Source organism: Paramormyrops kingsleyae, chromosome 14 (assembly GCF_048594095.1).
Source record: "Paramormyrops kingsleyae isolate MSU_618 chromosome 14, PKINGS_0.4, whole genome shotgun sequence".
NCBI classification, from domain to species: Eukaryota; Metazoa; Chordata; class Actinopteri; order Osteoglossiformes; family Mormyridae; genus Paramormyrops; species Paramormyrops kingsleyae.
Genome location: NC_132810.1, coordinates 3,861,775 through 3,874,390, shown reverse-complemented (window position 1 = coordinate 3,874,390; position 12,616 = coordinate 3,861,775). Strand labels below are relative to the sequence as shown.

Genomic DNA, 12,616 nt, shown 5'->3' with positions numbered 1-12,616 from the left:
GGGTGAATCAGTATATACCGCATATCTCTGCATACGGGTAACGTTAGAAGGGGAATATTTTACGAAAGACAGAGCAAATTGCATAGAAATTGTTTTCGTAAGACGGAATCATGCTCTGCCACTCCGATTATCGACAAGTAGCGTGCGGGTTAAACATTTTTTGACGTCTCGTATAAATATTATTTTATAGCATGGATATATTACACAGTAATTTTAAATAAATGTTTTAACCTACTTGTGGAAAAGTTGTTAGACGGTTGGATGCAATGTAATATTAACGATGCGGTGATGCTACTTTGTATACGGTAAAAAAAAATAGCTTACAGTCTTCTCGTCTTTCACGTCTATGTTATTACAGAATTAGTTTGACCAGAGAGTAAAGCAGTGTAAATTATAGTTATTCTCCTCTAGTTTTTTTTCTTTCTTCTTCCTTCCAGTGTTGCCTCTGTTGGTAGTATTTTTAGATTTGGTTTCCAAAGTCTGTAAACGGAGCTGGTTGTACGGTTACCAGGTTGACAGCGGGGCAGTTTACTTTACTACGTACGTAGTATTCCTTCTTTAAATACTTCCGTGCCTTGGTCTTATTTGACTTTGAAGTTTCATGTTTTGGAAATGTATCATTCGAAAACGATATATTCCCTTCAACATATATTGCCAATAGCAATATATCTGTGTCACGTGGCAGATGTCTTAACATTTTGATGACTTGTACACTTATATTTAACAATATATAATTGTTAAATTAGAAAAGTATGTCACTGCGGTGGTGTAAAACGCACGTGAAACATCCAATAATATTTTCAATTCTCGTCTCCTGCCAGTGTTTCCAATCAGATACCCACCTAAAGCTTGATGTCCAGTTAAATGCAGATATATTGATGTCAAATAGGGAAAAAAAACCCAACATTTACCGGTTGTGGTTGTGGTGGTTCAATGAATAGGCTGCCTTTGTTGACACCTGCTCTGTGTGCGTGCGCCTCCTGGGACTGATAAAATAGGAAAGAGGTCTCCAGCTATATAAATGGCAGACATTCTCTCAAGATGTACTACTTTAAAAATTTATAGCGCTGAATGGTTTTAAGATGATACCCCTATTAAACGTAAATACAATTCCGCGTTTATTGTAAATATTACGTAGGCCTATTACTAAATGGAAGCTGCATTATAATGAAATTACATCTTTAACTTTAATAATAGGCCTACGTATCGTTTATATAAGTTTCACAATTACGAATCTAATACTAGTGTTTTGTTACCGTTCCTTTAAATCCATAATAGAACGGGCACTCTGAAGATTACAGTATTGTATGTCAGCATTATTTCTCCAGATTCTCGTTTATTTTGTAAATGGTCGGGGAATTTTCTTTTAAGGGGGCAGTCTCTCTAGGATTTAAACCAGCTGTTGTCAAGTGCTCCGGGGCCCCATCCATTTGCATTGCTAAATAGTCTGTACAGCAGAGAAATGGGGAGAAAAAACCGTTCATTTTGAAAAGGCATTCTTTGCAAAACTGGTCAAACCTATACTGCTTGGGATCGACGAGGCACCAGCTAACCAAAACCAGGTGCTGGTTTTCGCAAGAAGGCGCGCAGACCGTGCAGGCTGTGGGGGGCAGATCGCGCAGCGCTCTATTTGGGCTGCGTACAGTAGAAGGAAGCCTGCGAGTTTCCAACTGAAAGGAATTTACGGGTCGGCTGCGGGTCTCTTTCAAAGGAGATCACCCAGGAGCCGTAAAACATGCTGTTTGAAGCCTGCGACCTACGGTCCCGTATGTCTGTGAGGTGGGTTTTATGCTAACTTTTATGCTGAAAACGGAACACTAAATAGAATGAGATAAAGCATGCATTTTTGTTGATCGTTTAAGAACTGAAGCGAATGCACACTACACAAATGTTATTTAGACTGGAGGTTTTAATTCTTTTGTTTTTAGCCACGGAATGCTGTATTGATTTGCAAAGTTAAATTGCGCAATACTCTGAAAGTTGATATTTCCGTATATCTGTTTAATTTATTTTGCAGAATGTTGGCAGTTCTAACCTTGACTTTATTAAGCATACGCTCCGGAAACACGCAGGTAAGCCGAGCGATTCCCAGTATTTAGAGGGAGTTGTCGCTCTGTTATCCAGATGTGTGGCTGGAGTTAATGCAGTCAGTCCCCTGACACTGAGACATTTTAAAGCCCGCTCTGGAAGCTGCAGTCCTCTAGCTGGGCGAATCCTCGAAGTTCTTAACTTTTAGTAAAAAGTGTTAAGATGAACTTAAGCAGCTTTCAATACGCAACAACTTTTTGTAGCATTCTTTTATTTAGACATATGTCTATTTATTCTGGTTATTATTTAATTTTTATTTAACGGGTAAGTCTGCAATGTTTTAGACTGCATGTCTGCATTATTCTGTCAATCTTTCCAGACCTGTACGGAGGGCTTTATCTACGACCGTCGTATCAGGCAATGTATAGGTAGGTGACTACGATATTTATCATTTCATATGGAGTTGTGGTGGTGTTCCTTATGATTTCTTGTGCACGCTCTTTTAGACGTGGATGAATGCCGGACGCCGATGAATCCCTGTCGCGGAGAAATGCGCTGCATTAATCAGAATGGAGGTTACCTGTGTTTGCCACGCGGGATGTTTAATCCGCCGTATGCCAGGACTCCTCTTTCTGATTTATCATACCCTGAATCACCTGCACAACCACCTGCACAATCACCTCCACGCTTCTCCGACACCTACCCTCAAGCGCCAGTACCTGCTGCCCCTCCCAGTTACCCCATCGTAGGCCGATCTGCCCCTTGTATCTTGGGATATACACTTGGGGAGGACGGCACGTGCGTTGGTGAGTTACTCCATTATTCTAATTATTATATTAATTAATGTTAAACAAAATAACTTCGGTTAAATAAAAAATATCAATATAAACTCATGTTGAGTAGTCATTTTATTTGTATTAAAGTAAATAAGGCTTTACAGTAACCCGTTTTAATAGAAACAGCCTATCAGGGGTAGATACGATTTTGCATTGTTTGTTTTTACTGTTGTCTTTCACTCGAGTAGTTTAAGGGTGTTAGGCCGTTTTAAAAAAAAATATTTAAATGCCCTCCAATTTGAACACAACTTCCATTTTGTGCAGACCCGTGAATGAACATATTAATTAACACTTGAATAAAGTAATTTACATTTACATAGTTCTTTTGGTGTTCTAATAACGGCACTAAGCAAAGGCACTGGATTGAAATCGCATCATGATGCGGGCCATGGCTTTGGTTGTACCCTATTATTTAATGCTATTAGCCCATATTTTCAGGAGTCCATATGTCCTGCAACATCAGAGCTAGCAAATGGATGATTTTTGGAACGTGGGGTTTATAGTTTTTTTCTACATAACCACAGAGCCAATGTATTTTAGATTACAGCATAAGATTTATAAATGAAGGGGATGGGAAATGCTTGACTGTAGGCCTCATTTTAGCTACTTCCTCATAGCATCTATTGTGTCCTTAAACTAAGGAAATTTCACAGACCTACCAGACTGAAATGGATTCTGACACCTAATGCAGATGACATAAAGGAGCTGCACGAGTATCTTAAAAAAGAACATTGTACTTTTGTATGAAGTACTTTGCTCCTGTCCCACGATTTACAAAAGAAATTCATCCTTTAGCATCCATTTCAAAGGTGAATATTGGAAAAAAATGCTACTTATTCCCGAACAGCACACATTCACATAGAACCTTTACATGAATAGGCCTAAGAGTTAAGAATGTTATTTGCTCTCCTTCACCTAAGCCTTTAATCCAGTGCTGGGTCTCAGGAAGGACAGACTCCGTGACTGAGATAGCAGTCAATGGCAGGACAGACTCTCATGCACATATATGTCATCGTTTCACCTAACCACATGTGCTTGGACTGTGTTTTGGAGTATACATAGGGTGACCAGATAATCCATGTCAGGGAGGACACTCTGAGCCAGGACAGGAATTGTAAATTACCATTTCAATTAAAAGGACCTGGATTTCACTTAAGCACTGAGTTCTTGCTGTGTGCTGATTGGTCAGTCTCCTATAATCATGCATGTGTCACTAATGCTAATGTGAAACAGCTGAATGAGTCTTTCAGTCAAGGAAACAAACCAGTCAAAGCACAAGAAGAGCTGAACTATTTAGCCGAGCACAGGAGCCTTTCAATTTGAAAGTAGTTTGTAAAACCCGAAGTAGCTCAAAGTGTCCTCCCTGACATGGATTATCTGGTCACCCTAGTATACAGAAATGGCACTATTTGCAACATTATAACAGCAGCAGTTAAATAAGCTGTAGAAGCGAAGTGGTGACCTTCTGACCACAGGAATAGAGGCTTAGCCTGCTGAGTTTTCTATCCATCTTCTAATCACTTATCCTGCTCAGGGTAAGAGCTTATCATAGGAATCACAAGGCACAAGGCTGTAGTATGTCATTGCAGGTCACATGCACATACACTTTGGGAAACTGCATATCTGTGGTCTGTGGCCAGACATTAAAGTATCCAGAGGAAAGCTGCATGACACGGGGAGAGCATGCAAACTCCACACACAACGCAGGGCAGAGATTCAGGCCGCTAACCCTGTGACTGACACAGGGAGAGCATGCAAACTCCACACACACAACGCAGGGCAGAGATTCAGGCCGCTAACCCTGTGACTGACACAGGGAGAGCATGCAAACTCCACACACACAACGCGGGGCAGAGATTCAGGCCGCTAACCCTGTGACTGACACAGGGAGAGCATGCAAACTCCACACACACAACGCGGGGCAGAGATTCGGGCCGCTAACCCTGTGACTGACACAGGGAGAGCATGCAAACTCCACACACACAACGCGGGGCAGAGATTCGGGCCGCTAACCCTGTGACTGACACAGGGAGAGCATGCAAACTCCACACACACAACGCGGGGCAGAGATTCGGGCCGCTAACCCTGTGACTGACACAGGGAGAGCATGCAAACTCCACACACACAACGCGGGGCAGAGATTCGGGCTGCTAACCCTGTGACTGACACAGGGAGAGCATGCAAACTCCACACACACAATGCGGGGCAGAGATTCGGGCCGCTAACCCTGTGACTGACTGAGGACTGACTGAGCCACTATGCCCCCCCCTTTTGTTAAAGCTTGTGGGGCACGTGGATATTAAATGTTGATATGGCAAAAGAAGAGGGGGTTGCTTTTGTACTGCTGCACATCGCAAAGTGTGATGTGGGGGTACATGTGGGGGTGTTTCCTACAGCAGGCCTCAGTACACGTGGGGGTGTTTCCTACAGCAAGCCTCAGTACACGTGGGGGTGTTTCCTACAGCAGGCCTCAGTACAGGTGGGGGTGTTTCCTACAGCAGGCCTCAGTACACGTGGGGGTGTTTCCTACAGCAGGCCTCAGTACAGGTGGGGGTGTTTCCTACAGCAGGCCTCAGTACAGGTGGGGGTGTTTCCTACAGCAGGCCTCAGTACACGTGGGGGTGTTTCCTACAGCAGGCCTCAGTACAGGTGGGGGTGTTTCCTACAGCAGGCCTCAGTACAGGTGGGGGTGTTTCCTACAGCAGGCCTCAGTACACGTGGGGGTGTTTCCTACAGCAGGCCTCAGTACAGGTGGGGGTGTTTCCTACAGCAGGCCTCAGTACACGTGGGGGTGTTTCCTACAGCAGGCCTCAGTACAGGTGGGGGTGTTTCCTACAGCAGGCCTCAGTACACGTGGGGGTGTTTCCTACAGCAGGCCTCAGTACAGGTGGGGGTGTTTCCTACAGCAGGCCTCAGTACACGTGGGGGTGTTTCCTACAGCAGGCCTCAGTACAGGTGGGGGTGTTTCCTACAGCAGGCCTCAGTACACGTGGGGGTGTTTCCTACAGCAGGCCTCAGTACAGGTGGGGGTGTTTCCTACAGCAGGCCTCAGTACACGTGGGGGTGTTTCCTACAGCAGGCCTCAGTACACGTGGGGGTGTTTCCTACAGCAGGCCTCAGTACACGTGGGGGTGTTTCCTACAGCAGGCCTCAGTACAGGTGGGGGTGTTTCCTACAGCAGGCCTCAGTACACGTGGGGGTGTTTCCTACAGCAGGCCTCAGTACACGTGGGGGTGTTTCCTACAGCAAGCCTCAGTACACGTGGGGGTGTTTCCTACAGCAGGCCTCAGTACAGGTGGGGGTGTTTCCTACAGCAGGCCTCAGTACAGGTGGGGGTGTTTCCTACAGCAGGCCTCAGTACACGTGGGGGTGTTTCCTACAGCAGGCCTCAGTACACGTGGGGGTGTTTCCTACAGCAGGCCTCAGTACAGGTGGGGGTGTTTCCTACAGCAGGCCTCAGTACACGTGGGGGTGTTTCCTACAGCAGGCCTCAGTACACGTGGGGGTGTTTCCTACAGCAGGCCTCAGTACACGTGGGGGTGTTTCCTACAGCAGGCCTCAGTACACGTGGGGGTGTTTCCTACAGCAGGCCTCAGTACACGTGGGGGTGTTTCCTACAGCAGGCCTCAGTACACGTGGGGGTGTTTCCTACAGCAGGCCTCAGTACAGGTGGGGGTGTTTCCTACAGCAGGCCTCAGTACACGTGGGGGTGTTTCCTACAGCAGGCCTCAGTACAGGTGGGGGTGTTTCCTACAGCAGGCCTCAGTACACGTGGGGGTGTTTCCTACAGCAGGCCTCAGTACAGGTGGGGGTGTTTCCTACAGCAGGCCTCAGTACAGGTGGGGGTGTTTCCTACAGCAGGCCTCAGTACACGTGGGGGTGTTTCCTACAGCAGGCCTCAGTACACGTGGGGGTGTTTCCTACAGCAGGCCTCAGTGCACGTGGGGGTGTTTCCTACAGCAGGCCTCAGTGCACGTGGGGGTGTTTCCTACAGCAGGCCTCAGTGCACGTGGGGGTGTTTCCTACAGCAGGCCTCAGTACATGTGGGGGTGTTTCCTACAGCAGGCCTCAGTGCATGTGGGGGTGTTTCCTACAGCAGGCCTCAGTACATGTGGGGGTGTTTCCTACAGCAGGCCTCAGTGCATGTGGGGGTGTTTCCTACAGCAGGCCTCTCAGCTGGATCAGACTCAGAAAACATGTTTTTCCTTGGGAGTTCAATCACAAGCTGAATTTTAAACCATTTTTTTTTTAATTGCTGTAATAGTAAACATGAAGAAAGCAGTAACAGTAACACAATGTGCTTACCAATTAAAGAATCAAATTCAAATTTTGTTGTATCTACAATGACAATGAAAATATATTCTATTCCATACATCACTTTTTTAAGGGGCTTACTTCTGAACACATGTGGAAATTCACATACAATTGTATCATTCCAACAAAGGAAGGAGAGTGCAAAAGAATCCATTGTCTAGAAGATCTTACAAGATATTTTACGGTGAGCTAATAATTAATTGATCAGAAGTTTCGAATGCCATGGGTTGCAGAGTGATCAACTCTAAAAACCCAGTTTTCAGAAACCAAAAGCTTTCAAAAATAATTATACCACATCTTCATACATGAGTTGTTCTAACAATCAACTTCATATTTGCTCTTAATAATATGATGATGCATATGTTCTTAATAAAATGCTATCATTAGCAGCAAGATGGCCCAGTAACTTAGCGTAGCCTTACCTGTATGTTTGATTGTATTTTTACGCTAAATCTTCTCTCTGGGCTTTAATAGATAAGCAGTTATAGAAGATTAATGGATTTACACACTAATGTATTTTGTTCTATTTGCTGATGCTTGACACTTCTTTCTTTCTTTTTTTGGACTCGTGTCTCAAATTTTGGTATAATATAATAAATCCTCATTTAATATTGAGTTCAGATGTTGGCAGTAAGTTGGGAACAGAAATAATCGTATACCGGAGATCGGCATTTACTGTAGATACAGTATTCCAAACCATGACATAATCCACTTATGAGAATGCAATACTAGATGTTCACATTATGGAAAAGGATTTATTTCATATGCTGTAATACATGCCGTTAATCACAGTCTTTTGCAATTTTCTCAGCGTACTCGTTCAGCTTCTAAGCATAATTTGAGTTTTATTGTCATGTGTATGTAGTACAATGAAATTCTTTTTCTCCAGACTAGTGTCAGTACATAGAAGACAAAAAGAACAACACTGAATTAATTTACCTTGCTTAAGCAGTTCTACATTTCCTGCATTATCATTTACAAATTAACCAAATGCCTGGAAAATCAAAGCATGCTATTCAGATGAGGTTAATAAAATAGGTTAGAATGCAGTTTAGAAACATCAACAATGTAGCCATCGTTTTTTGGTGTGTAAGTTCATTTAATGAAAAACTTTGCATTACAATTCTCTAACAGTTATACAACATTTCCCGGTATAATAAAGCTGAGCTAAATTTGTCTGGTGCATGAATATCTCCCTGAGGCTGACACTGACTCTGATACAAACCCACTTTGCGGGCTTAGCTTGTATCTGCCTCTTCTGAAAGAACGATTCAGTTGTTGAGTCACTGCGACATTAATGTAAGTTCTCAGCGACCATCATTCTAGTACAAGTACATTTGCGTCCTTTTAACAGTCTCCTCTGAGTGTTAGTAAAAGTGCCTATATATGGAAATATACTAAATGACTCTCAGAACAGAATCCATAGAATTTGACTCTGGGTCATAGTACACATGAAGCACAGATGTTCTCCTTCCAGTGGTGGAAGGGTTTAACTGAAAACAGGTGTTGTGCAATGTTGCTGTTGGAAAAGAGCCCAACTGAGACTTGGTCTCCAGACAAGTGGGCCAACCATTCAGACAGAGAGATTGGTCTCGATCACACATTATCACGTATTAGAACTGCTTGTTGAACTGTGGCAATTACTTTAATTTTACTTTCCGTATCTTTTTCTCGGGTGACTTCATTGTTAGGGAACCTTGATTATGTGTGGAATTTCATCGTTGAAATCCACAAATGGAAATAATGACTCTGTAGCAATGTGTGAGCTGAACCCTTACAAATTGCTGGTGTTCAATCATTTAAAAAAATGTTTGCTGTAGAACATATTGCTGTGAACCAATACCGAAATGTGTTTAAAGTTATGTTTTTGTAACCTTTGACAGAGCATTAAAGAATGAATTCCACACATTTAAAAACCTTGCCAGGTTACCTAATGCAAATTGTGTTTTCCTTTCACTCTTAATCCAAAATCTCTCTCTTTTTTAGACATTGATGAATGTGAAGTGAATTCCCACCAGTGCAACCCAACGCAGGTGTGCATCAACACCGCAGGAGGATATACATGCTCCTGTACTGAGGGGTACTGGCTTATTGGTGGACAGTGCCAGGGTAAGGGCAGTGGATGAAGAGGTAGAGTCAGAGTTGGGTAATTCAAGTCCAGAGAGTAAAAGTCCAGGCCGGGATTTTGTTTAAACCAAGCAGTTGAGTACTCTGTGACTGCAACTCTTTATGCTCAACTGGTTGGTTAAAACAAAATCTTGGTCTGGACTTTTACTCTCTGGACCTGAATTACCCAATTCTGTCAGAAATGAATAATAATTTAAAAAATGCATTGTGATTCAGCTGTAGCATCATATTTTATGTGCAATGCATTTTTATTAATTGCTTTCAAATTACGGAAATACATTTTTCGTCTATGTGCCATATTTGTTATGCATGTCATGTTGTTTTAAAATGTATTAAACATCATTAAAGTGGTACCTACCCTTTTCTCTCTCTCCCCCCATTTAACTCTGTGTTTTACTGTCAGATATTGACGAGTGTCGCTATGGATACTGCCAGCAGCTGTGTGCTAATATGCCAGGATCGTATTCCTGTTCGTGCAACATTGGCTTCGTCCTTAACCCAGACGGCAGGACCTGCCAAGGTAGGCATCTCGCACAGATTTGTGGAACGATGCAGCAATGAATATTGTGTAAGAACAAGCTGATGTCATTGGATTATTCCGTTCTTATGATTGCAAAAAAAAAAAAACCTTAGCCACACTGTAATGCCAAAATAGTTAAAGAATGACTTCATCAGACTCCTGTGTTTGCTTACTGTAATGATGATGTAACTGAGATGTAACTGCCCCTAACAGATGTGGATGAGTGCGAGGAAACACCCTGTGCTCATGGTTGTTTCAACACCTATGGTTCTTTCATGTGCAACTGTGGTGAGGGTTTTGAGCTGGCATCTGATGGGACCACCTGTAATGGTAAGTCAGGATGTCAGGATGACTGCAAAAAAGACAGTTTCAGTCCAGCATAGAAGGCAGTTGTTGAGATGAATTATCTGTTTGATCCGTATCTGATAAAAACCAAACTGCAGGTTCATGGCATGGTTGCACTCAGTCAGGCCTACTGATGCATATTTTCTGACATTTACTGGAACTTTGATGTAAAAACTCATTGCAACATCTTTTTATGTAGAAAAAAAACTTTAAACTGGAATATGTTTTTTAAGAGAACGTTGAGTAGAGTTTATTTGTAATGCCTATATACCGTATAATGAAATGAATGTTTATTTTATAGTTCATTGTCTTTTTTTTGCTTGTGTTTTTATGGGTAGATATGGATGAGTGTGGATTTGCTGAGTTTTTGTGTCAACACTCTTGTGTGAACAATCCTGGGTCGTACTCTTGCGTCTGTCCGCCTGGGTATTTGGTATATGATGATGGACGAAGTTGTGAAGGTATTGGACTGGATGAATTTATTGGAACTATTATGCATGTAGATCAAGGGAAATAGTGTAACATTAAGATTCTATCTGTCTTTCTTTCTTTCTTTCTTTCTTTCTTCCTTCCTTCTTGGAATTATTTACCCAAGTATTGATTGTAAAGTACAAATATCTTAATAATAAAAACTACAGCAGAAAACCTAAACTAGTCTTCTGTCTAAACTATAGTGCCAGATATCAAATATGCTAAGAAAAATTTGCCTGTTTGTATCATTTTTGTGCTGTGTACATCCTAATTTGTTGCTGTTTTGTATCATTTTTTCATGATGTCTGTGATGATGATAATGATGTTGGATGGTGATGTTTAAACTGACTTTAACTGTTATGTGTTTGATTTTGAAGATATCAATGAATGTGAAACTGGTAACAACACCTGTAGAACAGAACAAGTGTGTTTCAATTTCCAGGGAAGCTATAAATGCCTGGACCCTTTACAATGTGACGTACCTTACATTGAATTTGGTGACAAGTGAGTAAGGATATTTTTGCCATTACATGGCTTGTTATGGGCTCAGTTCCTGGTCTGATGGGACCCACTTTTCCTGTCTTTTCACAGTCAATGCATGTGTTTGGCTGAGAACCTTGCATGCCAAGACAACCCCTTCACCGTCTTGTTCCGGCACATGGATCTCTCTCCTGGCCGCAGTGTGCCTGCAGATGTCTTTCAGATGCAGGCCACCACACGCTACCCAGGCGCCTTCTACATCTTCCAAATCAAGTCGGGCAATGAAGGCCGAGAGTTCCATATGAGGGTAAGTAGACTGAATGGCCACCAGGTGGCGCAATAAGTCAATAGTTCAAAATCTTTAACGGTCATTGTATGTGGGTCTTCTATAAGAATGTGGTATCAATAGTACTGACAATTACTGATTTCAAAATAAAATTGTATAAGACGATTTGTGATTCAACTCATAAGCTTAACAGATGAAAGAGGCATTTCTTCAAATTGGTTGATGCAAATATTTCTAGTAGAAAATGTTAGGATGTTGCCCTCTGCTTTCAGCTGATGCATCTTAGATCGTATATTTTCCTGTATGTTCATTTTTATTTTTGTCTTGCAGCAAACCAGCGATGCAAGTGCCACACTGGTGCTGTCACGCCCCATAAAAGGTCCTAAGGAGATTATTCTGGACCTGGAAATGGTTACCATCAACAATGTCATTAACTTCCGGGGCAGCTCAATAATCCGACTGACAATATTCGTTGCTGAGCATGCATATTGAGGCCCTGGGTGTCTCACCCTCTTACACTTGACCACACTCCTCCGTTCCCCATCCCCTCCAGCAGGCAGCTTGGTTTATCTAAGTTTTTGGCTACACTGTTCCAGGAGATTGGTGACAGTCCTGGTCTTGCTCATATTAGCTTCGGTTCTCCTCTCACTCCTCTGCAGGGACACTGTCTGAAAGCTGCCTGAAGATGTTTGTAATGCATCCCACACGGTAGAATATTTATATTGTAACGAATGATGCTTTGTCATCGTTCTTAATGAATATTATTTGTCATTCACTTGGGTATTGTTTCCAGAGTCTTCTCAGAGATCTGTTACCTATATCGACATACCAAAAACATATTTCTTTGAGTCGATTGTTTTTTTTAAAGGACTTTTGTTGGGTTCTTGTTTTGTGTGTCATTCATGATTTTTAGGGCATGAACCATAATTCTTCACTTTGGAGCTGTGAAAGTACACTGTTGTTTTTTGACACAGTGTGTTTTTGTGATAGATTCTTAAATAACTTTCAATATATGACACAATGTTTTCAGAAAGAATGTAAACTGTGGGGTACACATGAAGAGTGTACCATTACTGGTTAAGCTGTCAAAAATGATATTAAACTTGCACACCATGGAACTGATTGATGCCTGATATTCTTATACTGCAGTTTGAAAACAAGCTTGGTTATTATGAGTCAAAGTAAAATATGCTTTAAAAGAAAACAGGA

General features: G+C 42.3%; 1 protein-coding gene across 1 annotated transcript; it reads left to right on the top strand.

Moving 5' to 3' along the window:
- Nucleotides 1-1,064: 1,064 nt before the first annotated feature.
- On the top strand, nt 1,065-12,525 carry fbln5 (fibulin 5). The gene is made up of 11 exons (XM_023836028.2): nt 1,065-1,779; nt 2,018-2,072; nt 2,408-2,456; nt 2,535-2,834; nt 9,165-9,287; nt 9,709-9,825; nt 10,039-10,155; nt 10,509-10,631; nt 11,019-11,145; nt 11,233-11,428; nt 11,738-12,525. Exons 1-11 carry the CDS (start codon nt 1,736-1,738, stop codon nt 11,897-11,899), a joined length of 1,413 nt encoding a protein of 470 aa, XP_023691796.2. The 5' UTR covers nt 1,065-1,735; the 3' UTR covers nt 11,900-12,525.
- The last annotated feature ends 91 nt before the right edge of the window (nt 12,526-12,616 follow it).